At 41.4% G+C, this 25,083-nt stretch overlaps 5 protein-coding genes across 5 annotated transcripts; 3 read left to right on the forward strand and 2 right to left on the reverse strand.

Annotated features, from left to right (window-relative positions):
* The first annotated feature begins 1,875 nt into the window (after nt 1-1,875).
* Nucleotides 1,876-7,655, forward strand: LOC128726665 (eukaryotic translation initiation factor 4 gamma 2). Its single transcript, XM_053820484.1, has 4 exons — nt 1,876-2,639; nt 2,811-5,193; nt 5,302-5,467; nt 5,571-7,655. Exons 1-4 carry the CDS (start codon nt 1,891-1,893, stop codon nt 5,753-5,755), a joined length of 3,483 nt encoding a protein of 1,160 aa, XP_053676459.1. The 5' UTR covers nt 1,876-1,890; the 3' UTR covers nt 5,756-7,655.
* Nucleotides 7,656-7,871: 216 nt separating this feature from the next.
* On the reverse strand, nt 7,872-9,216 carry LOC128725470 (oxygen-dependent coproporphyrinogen-III oxidase). Its single transcript, XM_053819219.1, has 3 exons — nt 9,125-9,216; nt 8,048-9,056; nt 7,872-7,984 (listed from the first exon to the last, which is right to left on the reverse strand). The coding sequence occupies exons 1-3, from the start codon at nt 9,214-9,216 to the stop codon at nt 7,892-7,894; spliced, it is 1,194 nt and encodes a 397-aa protein (XP_053675194.1). The 3' UTR covers nt 7,872-7,891.
* Nucleotides 9,217-11,851: 2,635 nt separating this feature from the next.
* LOC128723540 (uncharacterized protein C05D11.1-like) lies at nt 11,852-15,450 on the forward strand. Its single transcript, XM_053817293.1, has 6 exons — nt 11,852-13,087; nt 13,165-13,260; nt 13,346-13,678; nt 13,753-14,426; nt 14,498-14,834; nt 14,930-15,450. The coding sequence occupies exons 1-6, from the start codon at nt 11,852-11,854 to the stop codon at nt 15,296-15,298; spliced, it is 3,045 nt and encodes a 1,014-aa protein (XP_053673268.1). The 3' UTR covers nt 15,299-15,450.
* LOC128723541 (THO complex subunit 5 homolog) lies at nt 15,404-17,949 on the reverse strand. The gene is made up of 4 exons (XM_053817294.1): nt 17,827-17,949; nt 16,943-17,693; nt 15,806-16,872; nt 15,404-15,728 (listed from the first exon to the last, which is right to left on the reverse strand). The coding sequence occupies exons 1-4, from the start codon at nt 17,947-17,949 to the stop codon at nt 15,489-15,491; spliced, it is 2,181 nt and encodes a 726-aa protein (XP_053673269.1). The 3' UTR covers nt 15,404-15,488.
* A 3,076-nt stretch (nt 17,950-21,025) lies between these two features.
* Nucleotides 21,026-24,915, forward strand: LOC128724314 (transcription elongation regulator 1). The gene is made up of 7 exons (XM_053818043.1): nt 21,026-21,256; nt 21,367-21,940; nt 22,008-23,187; nt 23,274-23,424; nt 23,524-24,200; nt 24,295-24,457; nt 24,527-24,915. The coding sequence occupies exons 1-7, from the start codon at nt 21,026-21,028 to the stop codon at nt 24,818-24,820; spliced, it is 3,270 nt and encodes a 1,089-aa protein (XP_053674018.1). The 3' UTR covers nt 24,821-24,915.
* The last annotated feature ends 168 nt before the right edge of the window (nt 24,916-25,083 follow it).

Raw genomic sequence — 25,083 nt, forward strand, 5'->3', positions numbered from 1 at the left:
TAGTTTGAAATGCATCAGAAGTGTTTCTGTATCTCTTATTCTTTATGAGCGAAAAACAGGTCATTTCATTGCAGTCTTCTCATGTCCTTGAACCTGCAAATCGCGCTACCACAATCTCGTGTCTATAGTATGACAGCTAGCTTACGTTGTTCTTTCATTGTGTTTTCTTACGTTATTATTTCGTTACTCTAGCTAAACCACTTATTTTCCGTCGCGTATGAGTACCTTTCGAAGCGCGATTGTATTTTTTTATGCAGCAAAGACGAACGCCTGTGGGAAGAAAGTCACTAAAGATCAATGGCCCCGAGGCTGAGGAAGCGAAGCTCTCAAGGCAAATGGAACACGACGCTTTTTGTGCCTTCATCATTGGTCATTGACCGCCCTCTTGGAACGTTGAATCTCATCTCTCTTTTTGTATGGAGTGCGTCAAATGATTTCTTTCCAATATTTGTAACCATCGAAGCGTTTATTCGTGTACTTAACAGTAACTCGTCTTAAAATTTTATGATATGTTTGATGGCCTTTAATATTATTTTAATATTTATGTATTATTGTACGGAATGATCTACGATATCATTTTTTATCTTGCCTAGCACAACAATTTTGTATATGCTGGTATATGCCTCCTCTCCCTTACATCTATTCTTCTTATATAGATTAGACAAAACATTCTTTTTTTGGAATTCACAACTGTTAAGCCGTCTTCCTTTCGTTTGTCATTGTCATGTTTTTTTCTTTCGCTTCTGTTCCAGGTATAGTGTTTTCCAGGCTATGGTAAAACTATTTTCGGTGTAACACGTGTGTTCAGAATTCGGGATCTGGTCGGAGGTGTGTGATCGAACGATCGAACACAAGTTGGCTGGGAGTAGAAACGAAACAGGAACAAAAAAAACGTGCAGGCTACCTACGTGAAGTAGTGGTGTGTTCATTCCTAACGTTGAGTTGTGTTTGTACGTTTCGTCGTGTTCGTCCGCGTCATCTGACGTCGTACTGTAAGTGTGACTCATACTCTGCAAACACTTGCGCGTGGTGATCGCCAAATTGCGAGCACCCAAAGCACACTTGCATCTTCTTCAACCTTTTAAATACACAAACCCCAGCAGTGATTCAGTTTGTCGTTATTCAGTAGACTAACGAGAACGGCAGAAGCGGATAGGAGAGGAGCATATTCGCTGGTCCAGTGGATTCCTCTTAATTGACAAACTCATTTAGCTCGCCGTTAGTGTTCGACGGGCGGCACAACTGTCTGCTGCTGCGCAAGTGTCCTACTACACGCACCTTCGTGAAAGCTTCACCGTTGCATCACTACAACCAGACGATAGCACGAGACAACGGTATCGCGGCTCGGCTTCATCCCTATAGCAACGGTAGTCAATTTTCTCCGTTCACCATTCCGGGAAAAATAGAAAAAGTAGCGGTTCCGCCGTCGGTCGGGTTGCGGAGTGCATATCGTACTGCTGGTGCTTTGCCAACCTTCAAGACGGAAGACCCGAGGCAAACGGGGACAGAGTCTCGCGCCACGGGGAGGGAAAATCCAGTCCCCCCCGCTTGCCGACGCTGGGTCCCTCCAACCCTGAGACCGCAACATGGACTCACCGAAGAGGCCAGAATTGATTCGATTTTTCGAAAAGTAAGTGACGTGTTAATCGCTACAGCGCATAATCGTCGTCATAAAATATCACTTGTCTTTACGCTTTATTCACTCTCTTCCTTTATTTTCTGTCGCGCGGTAACCATCAGGTTCGTGGTATTCTAAACAAACTTACGCCAGAGAAATTCCAGAAGCTTAGTGATGAATTGCTTAAACTAGATCTAAACTCATCGAAAATTTTGAATGGTGTAATTCTGTTGATCTTCGACAAGGCTTTAGATGAACCGAAGTACTCGTCTATGTACGCACAGCTGTGCAAGCGTATCCAAAAAGAGCTAGAAACCGATATCGACAAGACCAAATCCAGCAACTTTTTGCAGATCCTGCTGAACGTTTGTCGCGACAAGTTCGAAAATCGCGACCAGTACAGTGAGAAGATCATCAACTCGGAAAGCACCCTCACTGATGATTTGGAGGAAAAGAAAAATGTCGCTAAACAAAAAATACTCGGCAATGTCAAGTTTATCGGGGAGCTGTACAAGCTCAACATGCTGGTCGAACCTCACCTACACGAGATGCTTCAATCGTTGTTTCTCAAAAAGTCCAGCGCATCGACGGAGAAAAAATGCGAGGACATGGAATGTTTGGCCCAGCTCTTTCGGACATGTGGAAAAAATTTGGATACAGAACAGGGAAAACAGTTGATGTACCAGTACTTCTATCAGATGGAAAAGTACTCGTTATCTACCAAGTTTCCACCACGCATCCGGTTCATGCTGCGCGATCTGATTGAGCTGCGTAAGAATAACTGGACTCCGCGAAAGGTTGCCTTGGTCGAAGGACCGGCTCCGATACAGGAGCTGAATCATGACGATGACGTGCTTCCACCCGGGCTAAACCACTTGCGAAATCGGGACCGCGATTATCGTAATAATGATCGCAGCGAGCAACGCGATTGGATCGGCAAATTTTCTTTGAATTTGCATCATCTCAATGATCGTTTCAATTTACTCAGCGTTTCCTCTCCGTCGCCCCTGCTTCCATCAAGGTAAGTTTGGTTACTTGTTGTTAGCAAGAACGATTCGGTGCAAAAGTAAAACATCTATTTCTTTTGTGGAATATGATGCTCTTGCTCACCGTCATGTCTCAGCTATAAGCATTAATTGAAGATTACTCGTTAATAATGTAATTTGTTTTTTTTTGTCTTACTATTTTCTAGTTATAATCAATCCTCGAATGGCTATGGAAATCGTGACCATCACGATAATGGTGGTGGTGGAGGAGGTGGCAATTATCGAATGCATAATAACCGAAATAATCAGAACAATTACGGTAACAACAATATGCGTTATGGTAAACACAACAACCATCACCACCAAAGCGGAGGTGGCGGCGGGGGAATGAGAGACGGTGGAAATGGCTCTCATAATTCGGGATATGGTGGAAATTCGGCCATGATGAGCAACAAAGATCTGGCACCACGCTTTAAACGCAATTTAATGACTCCGCCGCAGAATCCTGTCGAAGAGCTGCAGATGCGCCCAACACCCAACAGTCTGCTGTTTAAGGCTAATATGAATATCAAACCGCAACTGCCCATGTCTTCTCCGATTGGCGTTGGCGTCGGTAGCGGCGGAAATGGGAAGTCAAATTTCAATGGACCTCCGTTGAACGAATTTGCATCTCCACTGACCACTCGCACACTACTTAGTGAGCAGCGTAATGCTGGACAAAATAACAATTTTTCAGGAGCCGCCCCTGCCAACAATACCGGCGTAGCGGCAGGACCTAATGTGGTGGGTTTCATTTCCTCCACTGGTGCTACTCGGGGTGGTGTGCAAAACGAAAATGGGGGTAACAACAATAATAACATGGCTCAGGGAAGAGGCTCTGGAGGACTGCAACAAACTCTATCCAACCAACCGGTTATTTCTTCAAACGTGATGAATCGAGACCGTTTCCAACACCCGTCCCAGGGAATAAACGTCACCCGCATTATCGGGGGAGCTGAGGGTGGAAATATGAACCAGAATAAGCCTCATACGGATCAATTGGAGTCTCACGCTCATCACCACCATTACCAGAATAATAGTGCTCAGCTGCCGCCGGGAGCTGATCTCAAAGGACGTGAAATGAACGGTGATAGACCGCTTCACAGCGATGCTGTCCAATCACTCAATCGCCCGCTTAATGAGCAATCGTATCCGGCCATGATCACTGGCACTGTCGGTAACAACAACAACGCAAACAAAACGATGCAAAAAGAACAAACGATGGTTAAACAGGTTTCTTCGGAAAAAGCTGAGAAGAAAAAGAAGGAGAAGGGCTTGAATAAAGAAGATTACATGAAACGTGTCGCAACATTTGTGAGCGATGTTATGCTGGAGAACATTAAACATCAAATAGAGGAAGAAGAGCAGCAGAAATTGGCTAGCGAGGAACAGAAGGATCAAGAGGACAACAGTAGTGCTCTGGAAGTGAAGGAAGTTGTTGTGGAAGTGGTTGATGAAACTTTGAAAGAACCCGTTACATCGGAACCGCTGTCCGAGCCTAGTGAAGTAGGAACACCAACCGCAACAACAGCGGAAGTGGTTGATATGAACAATATCATCGATACAAACATGAATCGTGCGGCGGAAGAACAGATCGATGTAGTTTCAAAGGAGAAAATGCTCGAGGCAGATGAGGCACAAACTACAAAGGCAAATGATGGCGAAAAGATCGACGTTGGCTCTGAAACTCAAAAAGAGAATGAAAAAGATGCGGTAGAAAAGCAGGAAGAAGAGCCTACACTGACAGCTGATGCCACTGAAAATGTAGCCGAAAAAACTGATCAACTAGAATCAGATGTAATGACTACTGCTAGGGCTGAAACTCCCGTTGTCCCGTCGGAAACTGTCGTTGTTGAAAAGCAATCAATCAAGAAATCATCGTTGATGGAGCAATTGGTAAACGCGTTTTGTGATCTGAAGATTCCAGACAAGATGTTGCGCGATGCCATGATTGTAATCCTAAATCAAGTGCTAGATCGTAGCGATGCGTTCCACGCAAAGACGATCGAGTTTTTGCAGCTGCTGCACAAGGAAGCAAAGCTGTCGAACAATGCTGCTCTCGAGTCGTTCAGGTTGATTGTAAGTGGTATGAACGAGAAGGAAAAAACTATTCCGAAGATCACTACCATCATTGCATCTTTGCTAGCCCGGGCCGTCGCTGTAAATCTCTGCGATTTGGCCGACGTGGCAGCGTACACCGATAATGGTCAGCATTATCCTCTGTTCCTGCTCGTCTTGCAGCACTTACACAAGCAACTAGGGAAAGCAGCGTTACAGGCGCTGTTTAATAAAAGTAAGGTGAACTTGATGTCTAGTTTGCCAGAGAGCGATCGCACAAAAGATCGTATGGCCGAGATATTGGAGGACCGCAGCCTAAGCTTCCTTTACCCGTTGCTACGCGTGCAAGCAGAATTGTGGAAGCAGATTCAATCCGATGCCAATCCGCAGCAGTTCTATAAATGGATTAAAGAGAACGTAGAACCATCATGCTACACAGAACCCGGCTTCATTGTGGCTATTATGACTGCTCTGCTGAAATACATCAATCAGGTAGGACGAAATACTTATTGTCATTCTAATGTAACGTAATACAGTGACGATATTTCTGTATGTTTGCTATTTTTGTAACAAAAAAATAACTTTTATGTTTACTGACAGGAATCGGAAAATCTAACGGATGATAAGAAACGGATCGATAAAGAACGAGAAATTTTGACAAAGTATTGTCCTGTGCTGAATGCCTTCCTGAACAGTAAAAACGATCTGCAACTGTCTGCTGTGTATGCAATTCAGGTGTACTGGTATAATATTGGCTATCCGAAAGGTACGAACATGGATGAGCTCTTCGGGATGAGATGTGATAACTTAAGTGTGTACAACTGGATAATTCATACTTTCACTTTTATTACTCTTTCTTATCCGTTCAGGTGTTCTTCTAAGATGGTTTCAAGAAATGTACGAATTAGGAGTCATCGAGGAAGACGCGTTCTTGCGCTACAAGGAAGACGTGACCGATAGCTATCCCGGCAAGGGCAAAGCATTGTTCCAAGTCAACGCATGGCTTACGTGGCTGGCTGAAGCGGAAGATGCAGATGACGACGAGGAAGATTGAAGTGAAGATACATTCAAACAGGCGAACAGCAAAGCGCGAGCAATGAATGCGAGCTCATTTTAACATTCATTTTGATTTTGATTGAGTAGGATATATTTTATAGTTTGCCTTTTCAATAGTAGCTATAATTGTACTAGAACGATCAGTTTTGACCTCCGCACCGAAATATTGTTGGAGGGCAGGACTAGTTCTTTTTGTTCCAACATCCGGAATGTTCATTCGGATAGTAGAGTTTGCACCATTTCAGCAACACAAGAATAACGATGGCGAGGATGCGAAGTATTGTGTCTCTCAACGGATTTTTTAAGTCTTTTTATGGTCAGTTTTCTTTTTTTGGATTGCTTATGAATAATTTCAACGTTGAAAGTAGACGATCGCCATTACGCAATATACATGTTTATTTTAAATGATTGGTTCATAATGTAGACAATTTTTTTCTATTGATTATAACACATGCACTGAATAGAAGGGAAATCACGCTACTGCGAAAAGTTATTCGCATTATAATCGTAATAACACGCGACTCATTTATCAGATTTACTTTTCTTCTCTGATTCGGCGATTGGATTTTTTTGTTTTAGTTTCTGTATCATGAAGCCGTTGGTATTAAAATTTACATGTTGTCAATCGGTCAAACTGAACCACACGCAGCTAACTACGTATAAAAACCTATGTAGAATGTAGTAGGACACGGTAAACATGATGGATGTAAGAGTGAGTTTGTATTGACTAAAAAAATCATCAAGAGCTCCACCGCTGCACATTTATACACTATTTTACAATATAACTTAAATGTACTACACTTCCGCTGACAGTTGGGCAATCGTTGCTCGTTGCATTAATCGAAAGAAGCTGTGTGAGAGAGCGACTGCGCTGCGCCTTTGCAAAGGGTAGTAAATTCGAGTGCAGTTTCGGAACAATATACGAGCAGCAATTCTTCCAGCCGATTTTAGTTCACGCTCTCCATAAGTGTAACAATAAATAACCATACGTGCGGTACAAAGTTTCACCACACATGTTCAAATTTCCATTGATCTGGTAAAGCACGCAAATTCATTAATGCAATCAAAATAAAAAAGGGCACGCATAAACTCACACTACCCTGGAAACCTTGCGCGAGCACCACACCCCCATTGGCGATAAGGATGCACATTCACATTAGATCAATTTTTAGATTTTCCTTAACTTTACATTACAGACAAGGAAAGGTCGGCAGTACAGTATACTTCAATGGCGAAATGCCGTACTATACTGTGTATGTAATCAGAACTGCGGGGTCAGTTTGATCAAATAATAAAAGTCCATCTGCTACAACACACAATTTAGTCTACACAGATTGCGTCTCATTGAGTGTCGCTGGCTAAGACTTGGTCAACTGATTGTTTTTTCGGAAAGGATAAGTAGTAGAACAATTGGATAAGCAGCGTACATATTGTTACTCTGGCTCATGTTGTTTTTCTTTATAAAGAAGCATATATTTTGCGTTTTTTTTCATCCAAGAAATAACTAAAAAAGGAGGTAGAAAAATACAACGCAAAACTTATATTAAATTGATGGTTCCATGAAAGAACGCTTTTCGAATGGCAACCCTTTTGTTTTCTGCACCATTTTTTCGTCAACCGAAGAACAAGCACATGCGTTTCATCAATGTACTATCTGATTATAGAGAAAATGCAATTCTTTCAAAAATACAACCTTCTACGCGTTATATACAAATAAGTGAACGTGTTTTACTTGGGGCTTTCTTGATATCCATCATTTGAAATATAAAGCTACGCGAATATTGCTTGTTTACCGTTTTACCACCAAACCGCGGCCAGACTAGTGAGAGTCATTAAATTTTATCTGCAATAACAGCATGTCTAGACTTAAATATTAAACTTTAGTTTATATTTTTATTCGATACTTTTATTGTTTAAAAATAAACAAAAACATTAATAGACGCAAAAAAGAATGCAAACACATAATCTAAAAGACGAAAAAATGCTCACCCATGTCGCGAATGATGAATGTTTTTTATAACTCATCGTGATATGTTTCGTTTTGGTAGCCCAAGCAACACAAAAATTGGCAAATGCTGGTTAGAATTTATCAAAAAAATATATTTATTTTCCATGTTCCGTTGCAATGTTAAACTTATAAATTCAACCAATTTTTGGGCTTCTTAAGCACCTCCGTTATGATAGCTTCTTCCGTGCCCTGAGGTGGAATGTTCATGTATTCCCACTTCTGAAAAGCGGAAAGGTAAATACAATCAACAAACATTCTGATCTGTGGCGATGCTTTACTTACTGCGTTAAGAGGGAGCGACATAAGAATACTTTCGTATCTCGCGCCTGGCGTATACAGACCAAACTTTGTGCCACGATCATAGATTAGGTTAAATTCTACGTAGCGACCGCGACGCAACAATTGCCACTGTCGGTGTCGATCGCCATAAGCATCATTTTTGTGCTGTCGAACTAATGGCATGTAGGACGGTATTACAGAATGTGCGCACGATGAAACAAACTCAAATGCGCGCTCGGCATCTGGACCGTCGAGGTCGTCGAAGAAAATACCCCCAACGCCGCGGCTCTCGCTCCGATGCGGTATGAAGAAATATTTATCACACCATTCCTTGAATTTAGGATAATATGTGGGGTCATGCGGGTCACATGCTTCCTTCAGCGTACGATGGAAATGCTTTGCATCATCCTCGTTAAGATAGTACGGCGTAAGGTCTGTGCCTCCCCCAAACCACCATTGCTTTTGTCCTGTGGAGTCGGTCACCTCAAAGTACCGGTAGTTGAAATGAATCGTCGGTATCATCGGATTGCGCGGATGAATGACCGCACTAACGCCGACTGCAAAGAAAGGTAACTCTCCTTCGGCCAGTTGTTTGCCGCGAGACCGCATTTGTTGGATGGCTCCTTTTGGCAGGTTTCCATGCACTACGGATATATTGACTCCGGCCTTCTCGAACACATCACCATCCTGTAAGACGCAGGTGATACCACCACCGCCTTCCTTTCGTTCCCAACGATCGACCAGGAACTTGTTACCGAAGTTTTCCTCTGCTTCGAGTGAGCGACAAAAATCGTGCTGTATCCTAAGTACCAGCTCTTCCATGCGACATTTCATATCGTTTTTGTTCGACTGTAGCACCTGCCGACTAGTTATCGGTTCGGCCATGTACCGAGAAACAGATGGCAGACTAACGACGGCACCTGTTGCGGCCATGTGCACTTCATTACGCTGAAGCAGGTGATAAGTCAACAACGCACTAGCTCCACCGATACAACAAGTGCTACCTATTATCCTACAATGTTTGCGGCCGTTAAGTAAAACACCTTCTTTTGACACAAAATTGTACGACATCAATGTTACCTTATCACAGAGGGCTTTCGTTTTGTGCTACTCGCGGCGAATACATGCCGCCCGATAAGACGAACATTCTTGCGTAAAAAATCCAAAATCATTGCAAAGCTATTGCTCAATATTCGCGAGTTCAATCAACGGGGCAGGTATGATGAAACAAGCACACGTTTTATTTTTGTTTCCTATCGATAAATGCAAACGATAATCGTGGCCGGTTTTTGGATGCTACTGCCTCAACATGTTTTGCCTCTACGAGCTATCCTGACGAATTAAAGATAAATTTGATAAGAAACACTAGTTCAGCTAACGTTTGCAGGTTTTATTATGATTTGACTAACGTGCACTTTGGTCAACGTGCACTTATTCACGAATATATTTGGAACATAGTTTTTTTTATATAGCCATCGGCTAGCTAGTACACTGTTGTGACACTGCACCACAGATAATCGGACACTGTTTATAGCTTCGGGCTGAGTACTAAACACAGTGGATATGATCGTTGACATGCTATAAAAAACCTTTGATTCAGTTCAACTCATATTTCTCGGTCTATATTCCCATTGCCTGATATTGTCAACTTTGCTAATATTGGTATTGTATTACATCCGCTTATGCGTTATTGTTTTTCCAATTTACACTCTCCTGAATTTCTGAGCATTTTACCATAACTTACTTTTTTTCTAACAACGATATCTTTCTGTTTTTTCCAACTCCTTTCTTCTAACTCTACTTCTGTCCTACTCGTAATTCTGCCACATGGTGAACATCTGATCTTCGGCACAGTCATGTACATTCTCTTTCGAGATGCTCTAGTTTCCAATTATCTCTTTTATGGATGGAATGGGCCTTTATCGAAGAACTAGGAAGAAAATCTTAAAAGTGATACCCTACACCGTAACACCCATGTAGGCTATCTCCTTTGTACCGTACAGTGGTTGAACTACGAAAACTACCTAGATAGTTGTTTCTTGCTAGGGCTGCTACTACACTTTGTTGTAGACATGACAACGCACAGGCTTTGTTAATTCTTAAGATTCTAAAGAAAGAAACTAACAAAGCATATCTGTAGACTAAAATCAATATTGATGCTCCTACGCGATCTTTACGGAACAGGAAGTTGTTAAGAATATAACGTTCTAACAACGTTCCACTACCCCCAATGTGCGCATAGTTCAACCATTATAGCAACAATTTAAATTTAACAAATAATACTTTCGACCTAAGAAATTGCGTATTATTTAAATGGTGAAACAATATCTGATGTTGAAAGGAAATTCATTTCAGTTTGCTTCTAGTTTCAGGAGTTTATCAACATGATGATCTGATGACTAGGTGGTCTGGAATTCCAGAGGGAGCAGAAGGTGAAAGCAACTCCGAGCTGTTTAACACACCGTTCCTTATCCATCCTTGCTCTTATAAGCCCGTGTAGGCCCATGTTTAGTGTAGCTGGTACGTTGTGATCAAAAATAAAACTTCCCCACAAGACAGGCTCTGACCTATAACGATTGATGCGCCACTAAAGAAAATTTGCGCCTCTTCAAACAAAAATGTTATTTCGCGCCTTTTTACTTTCAACACTTAATGTTACAAGCACCACACGCAGCCCATACAATGTTTTGAAACCCGTATCATTATAAATTTAAGCGTGAGATTAGGGACTTTACCATCAGATCCTTACTCTTTGGATGCTTGAAGTAGACTGATCAATAATTTAAAATTATTCTAAATTTGAAGTGATAAAACTTGAAACTTATTCTAAATTTGAATTGATAAGTGATAAAATTTGATAAAAACAGTAATATACTGCCTGTCTATTCTAATAGCATTGCACTGCCTGTTTCACTTGTACACGTTATGCCGCCGGACAGAAGCAGGATTAAAATAAAGAAGCTGATAAAATGAAAGAAATTACTGCTCTAACGAACATGTATAACTGTCCATTCAACCAAACATGAGCAGCATTTTCATGCGTAATTTTGACATGTCCTTTATTGTCAAAAGCCCCAGAACAGAACAAAACAGTGGAAATAAGGAAAATTCCTTGTCAATTGGTTTAAACGTTCTTCGAAATTTAAGAAACTACAGCATCTCACGAAGTGCAAACCAACATGTTTCGCATGCAAGGCCTCCCACCTACAGATGCTGCAGAGGAGAAACGCAAAGTTCGTCAAGCCGTGCAACAAAACCTGTTTGCTTTCGTAACACTCTGTGTGGCGATACGGATCGGTAAGGGTTGTTATGGAAATAACGATTGATAATGGTTTAATTTTCGTATTTATTATTATGTTATCATTGCAGCGTCCGTATTAATGGAACAGTAAAGCCAATATAGTCGTACCAGCATTTGTCTTATTCATTGAATAAAATATTCCTTAACGAAGGTACCGTTTGTGTGTTTGGCCTTGTTTTTTTGGTAAATGTAGTATTCAGTTCATCGTTTAATTTCCTTATAACCTGATTTATAATCTATAAAATCCTGGTGAAATATGAAAAACGTCCGAAAAATCACGAATGATCAATAAAACTGATGCAAAAGCCGGGTATTAGTCAGTCAAATTGAAACGTGGTGGATGTGGTAACACTTTCTGTCATTTATGTGCAATGTCATTTTAGTTTCGTACGCCGCGAGACACACCGCTAAGGATAGCTACGAACTTTGCATCGGTTTGGTGTTCTTTGAGTTGAAAGTGTTGATTGCATACGTGCTCTGCAAAATAAAAATCGTGGTAATTTAAAATGGGGTTTAAACACCTAGTTACGGTAAAGGCAAACGAAGTAATTCCCGTTCACAAGTATCGCTCGGAGCGCACCGGTCTTACGGTGATCATTGGCGAAGTGGAAGGTCCAGTTGTAAATGGTTATTTCACCCTTGCTACCGAGGCGCACGATGATGACGGTCTGCCTCATACACTGGAGCATCTCATATTCCTCGGATCGGAAAAGTACCCGTACAAGGGCATTCTCGATCTGGTAGCCAACCGATGTTTGGCATCCGGTACAAATGCCTGGACCGACCGAGATCATACATGTTACACGATGACTACGGCCGGAAGTACGGGCTTTTTATCACTGCTGCCGGTGTATTTGGATCACATACTCTATCCAACGCTTAGCGACGCTGGTTTCGTCACGGAAGTGCACCACATTACCGGGCAGGGAGAAGATGGAGGCGTGGTATATTGCGAAATGCAAGGACGAGAGAACACTGGCGAATCAAGGGTGAACCTGGAAATGCTCCGTGCCATGTATCCCAACAGTGGGTATAGTGCCGAAACGGGTGGAATCATGAGTAATCTTCGGTCCAGTACCACCAACGAGAAAGTTCGAGCTTACCATGCAGCATTCTACCGTCCCGACAATTTGTATGTCATCATTACCGGGCAGATTCTCAATCACGAAGACATCTTCAAGGCCCTCGAACCCATTGAGGAGAAAATTGTTTCCAAAGGCGCATTACCACCATTTGAAAGGCCGTGGCAAACGCCCGTTGCACCGCTAGAAGACTCGACGAATATCAAAATTGAGTACCCAGCAGATGAGGAAGATTGCGGATTGGTAAACGTGTCCTGGAGAGGCCCGAAAGCCACGACAGAGCACAAGGAAATCACCGCCTGTTCGGTGTTGTTGCGCTACCTTACGGATACATCCGCCAGTCCGATACAACGTGAGTTTGTCGAAATTGAAGATCCTTATGCGAGCCGGGTTGCTTACAGCATAGTGGAGAACTCAGTTTCGTTGCTATACATATCGTTCGAAAACGTTCCGATCGGTAAGGAAGATGCTATATTCGACAAGCTCACGCAAGTGTTGGAATCAATTGCAACCGGCAAAGAAGCGTTGGAAATGCAACGCATGAAAAATGTCATCGAACGCTACCGATTGGAAGCTTTAAGCAGCTTAGAGTCGAATCCGCACGATGATATTGCTTTCCACGTCATCGGAGATGTTTTGTATGGATCCGATGAGAAAGAGGTAATTCTGGTATGATAGTGCGTGATCCGCTTGACGATTCACACTAATATCGCTTTGTTGGTGTGTACTGTTTGCAGTTCGAAAACCGTCTGAACACAAATCGATACCTGCAGGAGCTTAAAGACAAGGATGAAGCTTTCTGGCGTGCGTTGCTAAATAAATATATCGTCAATGTAAGTACGATGCTGCATGTTGGATGTTCAAACGTACGGTAAACACTCATTTATGGATATTTTTGTCTATTGTCTACCCACACAGAGCAAATACGTAGCGGTGCGCGCTGTCCCCAGCATCAAAGAAAATGTGCGCACTGCAAGCGCTGAGCAATCTAGACTGGAACAGCAGCGAAAGCAGCTCGGAGAAAACGGATTAAAAGAGAAGGAGAAGCTTTTATCCGAGGCAATGGCCGTGAACGAACAACCACCGCCGGATGAAATGATTACCTCAATTCCTGTGCCCAGTACGGAGGGTATTAAATTTTACCCCGTTGAAATTTATTCCTCCAACAGTGGAGCGGATCCTTCCGGTTTGAAAATTGCTGATCTCCCAGTTTATGCGGAAGTGTACGATTTGCACACCAATTTTTGCTACGTAAGTAAATGCTTAGATTCAAAACGATTAAGATGAATAACGAATTTTTTGCGATCCAAAATGCTTTCCAACAGCTGTTAGTGACTATGAACACCGAACAACTAAGTGCAGAATTACGTTCATATTTGGTACTGCTGTTGGAGCTGCTCACCGAATCGCCTTTACGTTGCGGCGACAAACTGATACCGTATGAAGAAGTCGTAGCTGCACTAGAATCTTCTACAGTCGTAACATCGACCGATGTAGGTTTTCAGTCACTAAATCGTTTTAGCGTGGGTGCCTATTCGAATACTGTTACCTTGTCTATGCAAGTGATTCGGGAAAAGTACGAAGTAGGCATCGAGCTGATAACGAAATTGCTCCACAAAACTGAATTTACTGTCGAACGTATTAAAGTGTGCGCTACAAAGCTTGTTAACGATGTAGCCCAGAACAAGCGAGAGGGTAATTCGATTGCTAAAGACATATTGAAAGCTATGTATTATCGAGATGATAGTAACGTGCGATGCTCTTCGATGTTGAAACAGTCCAAGTTTTTGGCTTCACTATTAGAGTTAATTGAAACCCCGGATACAGCCAGCTTGGTGATCGCGAATCTCAACAAGGTACGAGAGATAATTACGCAGCCAGCAAATCTAGGGATTCGTATGGCAGCCGATTGGCACGTCATGAAAGCCCTTGGTATGGATTTGATTCTTCCCTGGAAGGCACTTGTGCGTAGCGACATGCCATCTGATCATGTTAAAAGGTAAGTAAGCGAAATGGTAACATACGCACGATTTTACATCCCATTACCGTTCCGTTCCATTATCCTGGTAGTTTCTCATCAACTCAAGATTGGAATCATATGATGCCAAACAATGATACCTCGAAACAATTTGCTGGCTGTATAGTTGGGCTGGGCAGCATTGAAAGCGTATTTCTATTTCGCACCTGCCAAGCGATTACCGATTTTAAAGACCCAGATTTTGTGCCCTTGTTACTGTTTCTTCAATACTTGACCCAACTGGAAGGACCATTGTGGAGACAAATTCGTGGACAAGGATTTGCGTATGGATATAGTATAGTGCCTCGGCCTAATGAAGGTCTCATGTATTTTACATTATATCGTTCCTCGAATGTTGTTGCTGCGTACAAAGAAGCAGTATCGATTGTGGTAAGTTTGCTTTTTCAAACTCATTACCCACTGGGACTAGCGCGCGAAAGTCCACATTCTTCTCAACACATTTTTATTGTTTGCCTTATTTTTAGGAAAAACAACTTGGCGAAGGAGCCGAATGGGATGCCACACTGTTGGAATCAGCAAGAAGTTCATTAATTTTTGAAATTATTGCGCGGGAAAATAGCATCGAAAAGGTAGTGGATGCATCGGTTCTCGCCAGCTTCAAAAACGTTCCTTTAGGATACAACCAATCTTTAGTACGCCAGGTTGGCATGGTAAATAAGGAGGATTTATGTCGTGTTGGAGAGCGCTACGTTAAGCATTTGTTTTCAACCACTGGTACGCGCACCGCTATCGTGTGCCACCCAGAACGAATAGCAGATATTGCTGATGCTTTCAAGCAATTAGGCTATGAGCTAAACGTGCAAACAAAACTGGAAGACAGCATTCTCGCATAACGCTCACGTGTATCAAATGACGCTAATGCGCGAAAGAAAAAAAAAAACAATCTACCCGCTAAACTTACTAACTAAATGCGAATTTGTTCTACTTTAATTTTTTTTGCCATTCGATGATCAAACTCAGTTTATTTTTCCTGCAGTTGTGTTGAAAAAATAAAAAAGTATAAAAAAATGCGCATTTCGGTTCTTATATTTGTGTAAACAAACAACTGCTGCCATTCGGTGCAATTCGAAACGGTTGCGATCTCGTCCGACCCCGGAAAGGTTTAACGAACGTTTTGTCTTGAGTAAATTCAGCCGGAGTATAATAAGGTCCTTCGGTTTCAAGGTATATATCTAGACAGGACATTGCTCGTTTCAACTGCATTGGCAAAATATCATTTGAATAATCCATTGCTGACAAACTGTTGCACCAGTACTCCATTTCCTAAAAACGGTAATTGTTACAAAAAAACAGTCAGTTGTATTAAACGAACAAAATACAGGTTAACACAGGGTAGTTACCCGTAAGGAGCTGTTAGATGACGCCGTGTGCTTTCCATTCCAGTTCAATGAAAAAGACCATAGAGGAGACGCTTCCGGGTAGCGACAAGGTACGCATATGTAGCTCTCAAGTTTCGCCGAATTACGTATCACGATGGCCCGGAAGTAAAGATCACTAGCCGTTGCAACGGCATCGTCGATAAATACATTTGCGACTCCTGAAGAAACGTAATCTTCAAACGAAATTGAGCTCCACTGTAGAACGGTACTAGAAATACGGATCGGGTGTCCACGTTCATCGTTGATAGACGTATCGATCATTTTGCTCTCCAGATCATGAATCTGTTTATAAAGCTTCAATCTAGATTCCCATCGCGAGCGAACTAGACGTATGATTGATGGAACGGTTTCATGTATCGTATTATTATCCGGTAGATCCATTGTAAGACTTCTACTTCTAGGATTGCGCAGGGTATAGTCAAGTCCGCACAGTTTTTGCGCCCAAAGAAATGGTTTTCCTAAGCTCCTCTCCTTTAACAAATTCGCAAATTCATTCACTTCGATCGACAGCTGTTGCAGCTGATAGTTGATCCTAGGGTTTGGAGTTTCTTCTCCTTTATCGCCAGGAAACACCTCATTCAGCACGGTGTCGACGGACAGCACATCACCAGCGGCTATCCCTGACAAGGATAAATCAATCAGAGTGCAGTTCATCGCAACCACTTGCATATTAGGTAAATAGGAAAATGTTAGTGACAGAGCCGGATTCAACGGCCTGCTATTGGTCGATAGAGCTTGGGGACACTCCTTGGCGCGTATAGTTATTGTTACACTCAACGGATGTGGTTTGAAAAGCTTTTCGCGTCTTTGTTCGTCTAGGTTTGTTTTTGTAAGGTTACGATGATGCCTTTTCTTGGTGCCTCGATCAATTTCGTGTTCATTTTCATCATTATCAGAATCAACACGATCCCGTGAATTGCTTCCAGAATCAACGTCAGATCTGCTGCCTGGCTCGTATTCATTTGCAATTATAACCATTTGCTTTGCTTCTTCTTCGTCCCCTTGAATTGTCGTGGAGACATAGTTATCTGTGAAAGTTTAATAGAGCGATTCAATCATTTAATGCCCACATTTGAAAAAAGGAAATATCATCATTACCACAAGCTTCCCCATAAGCAGTGACATTGGCATAAAGCAGATATAACGGCTGCGGTAACAATCGAACAGTTTTTTGTATTTTCCAGCCTTTCTCGATAGGCATTTCCAGAGCCTCCTGCAAAGGTCTCGTTGCTACCAACAGGTCTCTCAATCGAGGCGCCAATGAATCGAGGCGTTCCGTTTTAAACACAATATCCTTTTCGACCGCCTCTTTAAGAGTCTGTAATTCTTTGAGATGGACATCGAGCTCTTTACGTTGCTGCAGTTCCCACTCTAACCGAGCAATGCGACGTGCATGTTCATCTGTTTTCGTGATCTCCGGTCGCGATACGGAGACCGGTGCTTTTTCATAGAATTCTGCCACAGGCACGAGCTCGATTTCTTCGTCTTGGCTCTTAAACAAATAGCACCGTTGTACTTCACGTCTTAAATGTTCTGCTTCGTACAACAAATTTTGAAGCTGCAAGCGGTTGCTATCTACGCGCAACTTTTCCTTATGCAACGCATCTCGACCTTCCCGAATGCGTACCTTATCGAGGCGGTTCAGCTTCTTTAAAAGCACAAAAGCCAGAGATCCTTCAATGCGTTTTTCGGCTATTTTGGATCGCAAGGCCTCATCCGAGTTTTCTGACTTCAGTTTGGCTATATCCGCAAATATTGTACGTAACTCGTCACAGGTGTCATGAAACAAGCTAGCGTCATTAGCTGAGGAACGTCTACTGGCTTCTTGCTCTTCGAATGCGATAGTGTTCTAGGTGAAACAAGAATAGAATTATATTTCCCGAATGGAATTTCCGTTCCGTCTTGTTCGTGTATTCTATCATAGTGATCAAGCCGCCTACTCCAGCAGGTCAAGCCGGTCAGCAACTATTCCAGATACGTACCAAGTAAATATCCTCCTTCGATGCTTTGGCAGTTGATGTGGAATTGTCTGCTGCATTGGTGCTGCTCGTTTTACGTCGTTTCTTATCGGAAGACGTCTCAGTTGTTTCAAGCTTACTAACCATTTTACAGGCAACTTACTTACAGTACAAACTACAATACAAAACTCTTAACGTAATGATGCTTTGTTTGGGTTGTGTTTGCGAAGGATGACTTCTTTTAACGAGAGCTTATGGAGTGATATAACTTGTGGATCCTGCCTCAGTGTTTGTTTATCAATATAAATTCAATTTTATATGAATAACCAATTCAAAAAAATCTTAATATACGTAAAATATTAGCACTCAATTTGTTTGTAATTGAGACGAGCGCTTTCTTCACCGTCTAATCGCCATTAACTATAATCCGCTGTGCTGACATTTGTAAAAATGAAAGATGTCTGTTTAACCTCAAGTTTGTGTTTATAACGCACAGATCAGTAGTCAATGATTTTACACAGTCTGCTTCAAGCATCCGAGCCGAAGAGCTCTTCTCAAATTCGAACAGAAGTGTCAACGATCGGCGACTTAGACGCCACTATGTGCTGGTTTTGTTAGTTCAGATACCAACCACTAGGGGCGATAAAGTCGACTAATGTCCACATCTTCTAATTCCTTTAGAGTGCTCCGTGCATGCGGTGATCTGGATCAGTATAGAGAAGGAAATTCGATTTTGCTTTATATTATTCTCAATAGATTTTGTTAGTTTCTAACCCTTGTAGTTGTATTTGGAAATGACAAATGTAATTGATGCTTCAATTTGCTCCTTATTTACTTCCGTGTTATCTTATATACATAAACACCATCTCGTACGTATCTTAATCGTACCCTATTTGGAATGAAAGTCGAATTACAACGTTCGCTTGGATTTTATGTTAAAATTACTTTTAAAAGCATTTTAACAACGATACCTGAAAAGAAAATGTGTGAAGGACCTCTGAGTTTGATAACAGCCGCCACATCTAGATTTTAGTCATTTCAGATGTCGATTAGAAAAAAAAACAGAAAATTTTTGTATTCAGAGCGGTTTCACACGTGTCAATAGTTGCCTTGAGTGTTCCTTGACAATTTCTCTCTTGAAAAATTAAATCATTCGAAACAACGCGATATAGGTAGATGTCGTGTCTTCATCGTTAGTAATAATTATAATAGCTTAATATAGTAACAAGGATATAAAAACAGCTTAGGATAGTTAGAAGGAACATACATACAGTGTATAGTAATAAAATAGCCATAAGATATGTAAGAGATTATTTTTGAATAGCATATCTGTTATTGATTTCTTAGTGATTTATTGAATATTGTCTTATTTTTTTACATTTTATCGTATAAATAAAAGGAAGGGCTATTAATTTTTTTCTATTGTACTCTGTATATAATAACTAATATACATGATATATCTGATAGAGAATCTTGAGCAAGATATGATGAGACTTGTATTTGTGTTTTTAAAATATTGTTTGAATTCTGGTGAAAACAGCTTTTTAAAAAAGTCAGTTTTCCTATGGAATCGATAATCCTCAACAATGTTTTATGAAGTTTCGAATGCTCTGTAATATTTGAGAATTGTTTTTATTTTGATTAAAAACGATTCAACTCGTAGGTTATTTTGATGACAGAAATTTTCATTAAAGTACAAAGTAATACTTTAGGCCTTTAGCTACAACAACACGATATGTTTGCATGTGACTACAACGTAGCGGATTATTGAACAGTTCTAATTCAGTTGATCTATCGATCATTTGTTCGTATTATTTGTTTATTACAACTTGTGAGTATTTCAATCTGAGTTCTTGGAATATAAATGTTTTATATAGTTTCAACTTGTCGCGGTATTTATTTTGATATTTATATACAGGTTTTTTAAGTCTCCTCACGTTGTAGTATGACCAGTTCGCTGCCGGTAAGGTTGATGCGCTTAATTCGCCTTCAATAATAATGTTGTTGCTGTCTTTTGACTAAAGATAGGAGAAGTTTTGGATGTTTTAAGTTTTTTTAGTTTAAAAGTGTCAAATTTGTATCATAACTTGTTGCACAATTTATGATAAAAGCATTCAAGAGTTGACCTGCATAGCTCCAATAAATGTGATAAAACTTTGACAATGGCAAAACTCTTGCACAGACAAATTATACAAAGTTTTCATACGCATTTTCGGAAAATCAACCGTTCAAGACTACAACACTCACTTAGAAGAGTAAATTTCTACACTTCGTACCTTTCCAAAAATGAATAAATGAATTGAATTTCTAGACTGACGATGAACACAACAATTTCAGTGGCCTGCTTGCTCCCATATCTATAAGATGAAGATGATCATCTTATACGAATCCCTCTATTACGTCGAGATTGGTAAGTTTAAATATTAAGGTCGATTTAACGATATGATTCTTATGCTCTCCTGTATGGAATCGTGCGTCTGTTAGCTTGACTGCACTAGTCATTTCATATATTCATGAATATGCAACCCGCTGACGAAGGCAAAGCCAGGATAAAAGTATTACTTTTTTTTTCAAAAATGGGCAATCGTACAGGTTATTTTCTAAGTAATTTTACAGATTTTCTAGGATTAAATTTTTAAAATGAGACCCTTATGCAGTCTAGCATAAGAATATATTAATATATTTCTATCTATCTGGCATTGATGCTTATCATTAATTTTCTGTCAATTTTATCAATATTTACTTATGGTTTAGCAAAAATGCCTCTTTTCTCATATTTTGCGAGTAAAGAGAAAACGTTAAAATTTCAACCCAATCATATAGACGTTCAACATTATATCGATTGTCAAAACATGGCTGTTTATCTAAAAGCTTGGGCACCATAAAAGTGAATGAGAGCAGGTCTTTGATTAAATGAAATGAAAATTTGTTACAATATTTTTTACATTAACAAATCATATTCTGAGAGGAGTTGTCAATTCATCGATCAATAATTTAACGAAATTAATAATTTACTTACACTGGAATCGCGATCCTTACCGTGGTATAATATCGTGAAAGAAAAAGAACAAGAAGTAAATGCTTTTTTTTTACTACGATTTTCCAATTTGTTGATGTCGAGCAAACAAAAATGAAATAGTTTTCCGCGGCAATATAGTGTTTCGAACTTTTCGCGCTACTGTGTGTTATTTTACCGTTCGCTTTTGTCAAGTACGCATATGACATGAATGCCGACATGGAAAATCCTTTGCCGACCGATGCCAATAATGCTGATGATACAACAAACCAAGGCACACCAAGCGAGCAAGGCTTATTAGAAAATCCACTAGCCGAAACATCATCGCCATCAACGGTAGAAACAAAAACAGATGATAGGGCTGTTTCACCTACTAAAAATGGTACCGGAGCTGGTGCCGGAACAACGCCACCGAAGTCGGCCAATTCCGTTACTGCTGTGAGTATGGATAGCCATGTACTAGGACGCACGAGTTTGGTTATGTTCTCAAAAGAAGGAATTCTGTTAAACCGTTTACTCTGATTGATTTCTTCTTATCATTTTAGCAGGAGTTATGGGTAGAAACTAAAACTGCGGATGGGAAATCGTATTATTATCACGCAATAACGCGTGAAACAACATGGACCCGGCCAGAAGGTAGCAATGTTAACGTAATGACACAAGCAGAAATTGAAGCCTTCAACAAGCAGCAGCTACAACAACCAAAGTCGACAGATTCAAAGGTTGTGGAAATTATTCCAACCGCTGCAACAGTTGCTCCAGTAAATACAACGGGTAGCGCACCAGTTTCTTTACACAGTGCCATGACACGTTTTACCGGCCCGCCACCAGCATTCGGAATGGCTCCGTTTGGTATGCCTCCGCCGAATTTTTCCAATTTTCCACCATGGAATTCCCCCGCAGTTAATAATGGCCAAACTTGGACGATCGGACAGAACCATCCTCTAGATGCCGTGAAGCAGGCTATGACTGAAATAAAACCAACAGAAGTTGATCCAGCAGTTGCTGCTAAGGCAGCAGTCTGGAGCGAACATGCATCACCCGATGGTCGCATGTTCTATTATAATTCTGCCAAGGGAGAAAGTGTGTGGGAAAAACCGCTTGCTTTGCGTGATTTGGAAAGTATGAAAAAAGAACTAACTATTCTATACGAGAACATATGTTGTAAATTTTGTTTTTTGTTTTGCAGAAGCCAAGATGGCAATATGGACTGCCAGACAAAAACCGAAAATTCCTCCAACTATTCCACCATTTTTGGCGCCTCCAATACCACCCCAAATGCCAATGATGCCTTCGATGCAGGGACCTCCAACGACAGCGGGGCTTAAGATCCAGCAGTTTCCTACCCCACTCGCAGGAACAGGCTGTCCCCCTATGGGTGTATCGGTGCCGGGATCCGGTTTGCGGCTTCAACAGTTGCCAATTTCAACAGGGGCTGTCGTTTTCGATCCTCTTTCATTTATGACTAAAAATGATAAGACTATAGCCAGCGAAGAAGAACGGAAGCGGAAGTTAGATCAGGAGAAAAAACGAAAAGAAGAAGACGAGAAAGCCAAGGCCAGCAAGCCCCAAGACAAATCTCGTCCGATCTCCAGCACACCCATTAGTGGAACTCCCTGGTGTGTTGTATGGACTGGTGATGGACGTGTGTTCTTTTACAATCCTTCGACACGCACCTCAGTATGGGAGCGACCAGAAGATCTTAAAGAACGCGCTGATGTGGATAAAGCTGTACTGGTACCTCCTCAACAGCTGCTCGGGGTGGCGGGTGGAGTTAAGGAAATTGCTGATGTTAGTAGTAAAGGAATTGCCTCGTCAGGTCCAAGTGCTGCAACTTCGTCAGCCGGTGTGGCAACAGAAGCCGAGGGTTCGGTAGAGAACCCTGTGAATAATAGCAACAATGCCAGCGAGCCTCGAACTGGTCCAACTGACACGGAGTCTAGCGGAGACGATAGTGGAGAGCAATCGAGTAAACGATTGAAGGCTGATGTAGACACTCAGGTTAAATCTGCTCACCACGCCACTTCACGTTCCGGGAATGATCCGGACGAAAAGGAAGCCATTGCTATGGAGGCAGAGGCTAGGGCTGCTCGCGAACGAACACTCATACCGCTAGATGTGCGTATGAAGTCATTTCGGGAAATGCTTCGTGAAAAGGATGTGTCCGCGTTTAGTACGTGGGAAAAGGAGCTGCATAAAATTGTGTTCGATGCTCGATATCTGCTTTTAACGTCCAAAGAACGCAAGCAAGTGTTTGAAAAATATGTTAAGGATCGTGCGGATGAGGAGCGGCGGGAAAAACGGAACAAAATGCGTCAAAAGCGTGACGATTTTAGAACTCTCATGGAAACGGCTCATTTGCATGGAAAGTAAGTTCAAAACATTTCACCTTTGCATGCGTTTTGTATTACAAGCGAGGATGGTGGAATGCATTTTTTATATTCTTTTTTTCCAGATCATCCTTTAGCGAATTTGCCCAAAAGTACGGCAAAGATGAGCGTTTCAAGGTAATTGAAAAGATTCGTGAACGAGAAAGCTTATTCAATGAATATATAGTTGAAGTTAGAAAAAGAGAAAAAGAAGAAAAACAAAGCCGTAAGGATCAGGTGAGCTAATGGATACATAATTCTCCTGCTGCGCAAAAATTCAGACGGACGTGTTTCGAAAATGATTGATAAAAATACCCTTTTTTGTATACCTTCTAGATGAAAAAAGATTTTCTTGCAATGCTTCGTGAACGAAGCGACGTTAATCGTCACACTCGTCTCAGTGATGTGCGTAAGAAGTTAGAAGGCGACAGCCGGTATAAGGCGATCGTAGAACATTCGCTGCGTGAAGAACTGTTTGACGACTACATACGGGCAATTAAGGAAGAAAAACGAAAAGTGAAGGAAAAAGAAAGGGAAAAGGATCACAAGGAGCGCAGCAATCGCAGTGATCACCGCAGTTCGCGGAGGTCAAGAGAGCGTTCGCGTGATAAACGAAGTCGATCAAATGAGCGCGACACAGCGTTACATAAAGGTAGCAGTAACGAGAATAATGCTGCTAACAACAATGTGGACGATGACGAAGGCGAAGATTGCAATACGTCCGATGAGGATGAAATCGAGCGTCAACAGAAAGAGCGTGATCGCAAATTGCGTGCTGAGGCCAGTATTAAAGAACGGGAGAAAGAGGTTCAGCGAACGCTAGCTACTCATTTGCGTGACCGTGACAAGGAGCGGCAACACCATCAGAGGGACGAGGCCATGCGTCATTTCAATGCGCTATTAGCAGATTTAGTGCGAAACGCGGACTTTACTTGGAAAGAAGTTAAAAAGTTATTGAAAAAAGATCACCGATGGGAACTGATTTCCATGCTTGATCGAGACGATCGAGAAAGGTAAGGACTCGCGACTATTGTAAAACATATTGTTCCATGGCGGTGTTAGTTAAGTACTTACGCGGTGCATTGTACTTGTCATATGTTTTTTTAGGCTGTTTAATGAACACATTGCCAATCTGGTACGTAAAAAGCGAGATAAATTTCGCGAGATGCTTGATGAAATTGCATCCCTAGAGCTAACATCGCAATGGAAGGAAATAAAAAAAATGATCCGAGATGATCCACGATATTTAAAGTACAACAGTAGTGAAAGGGTATGTAATATAATTGGCACTGCTATATCCAGGCTTTAATTAATACATAATTGTCCCTCCTCCCCCCAGGGTGAACGAGAATTTCGAGATTATATTAAAGACAAAACGGCAAGCGCGAAACTAGCGTTTCGAGAGCTATTGCAAGAGTGTAAGTTCATTACACATAAAAGCCTCGAGCTCTATCGTGAGAATGCAAATCATCTACGTGAGGTGGAGGATATCTTGCGTAATGATCGTCGTTATCTGGTGCTGCATCACATTGCGACAGACCGTACGCAAATGATCTTAGCCCATCTAGAGGAGCTGCATAAAAGGGGCCCACCACCGCCACCAACCGCGAGCGAATCCTTGCGCCGCAAGTAATAAGAACTGTCACATTACTTGAAACAGAGTTGGTTTGCGGACGTACATTTCGAATGTTTTGCAGTAGATTCGAGATATTGAAAATAGCAACAAAAAACGACTATCTAATATTGTGTGTAAATTAATTAATCATAAAAATGAATCAAATCGCCAACATTAGTCTCTCAAAATAGCTACATGATGACACGTCGTTACAGTACCAACCTTTTATGTACTGCATCAGATTTTCGGATTTCAAACAAGCAAGCAAAGGGACTATTATA

Source organism: Anopheles nili, chromosome 3, assembly GCF_943737925.1.
Source record: "Anopheles nili chromosome 3, idAnoNiliSN_F5_01, whole genome shotgun sequence".
NCBI classification, from domain to species: domain Eukaryota; kingdom Metazoa; phylum Arthropoda; class Insecta; order Diptera; family Culicidae; genus Anopheles; species Anopheles nili.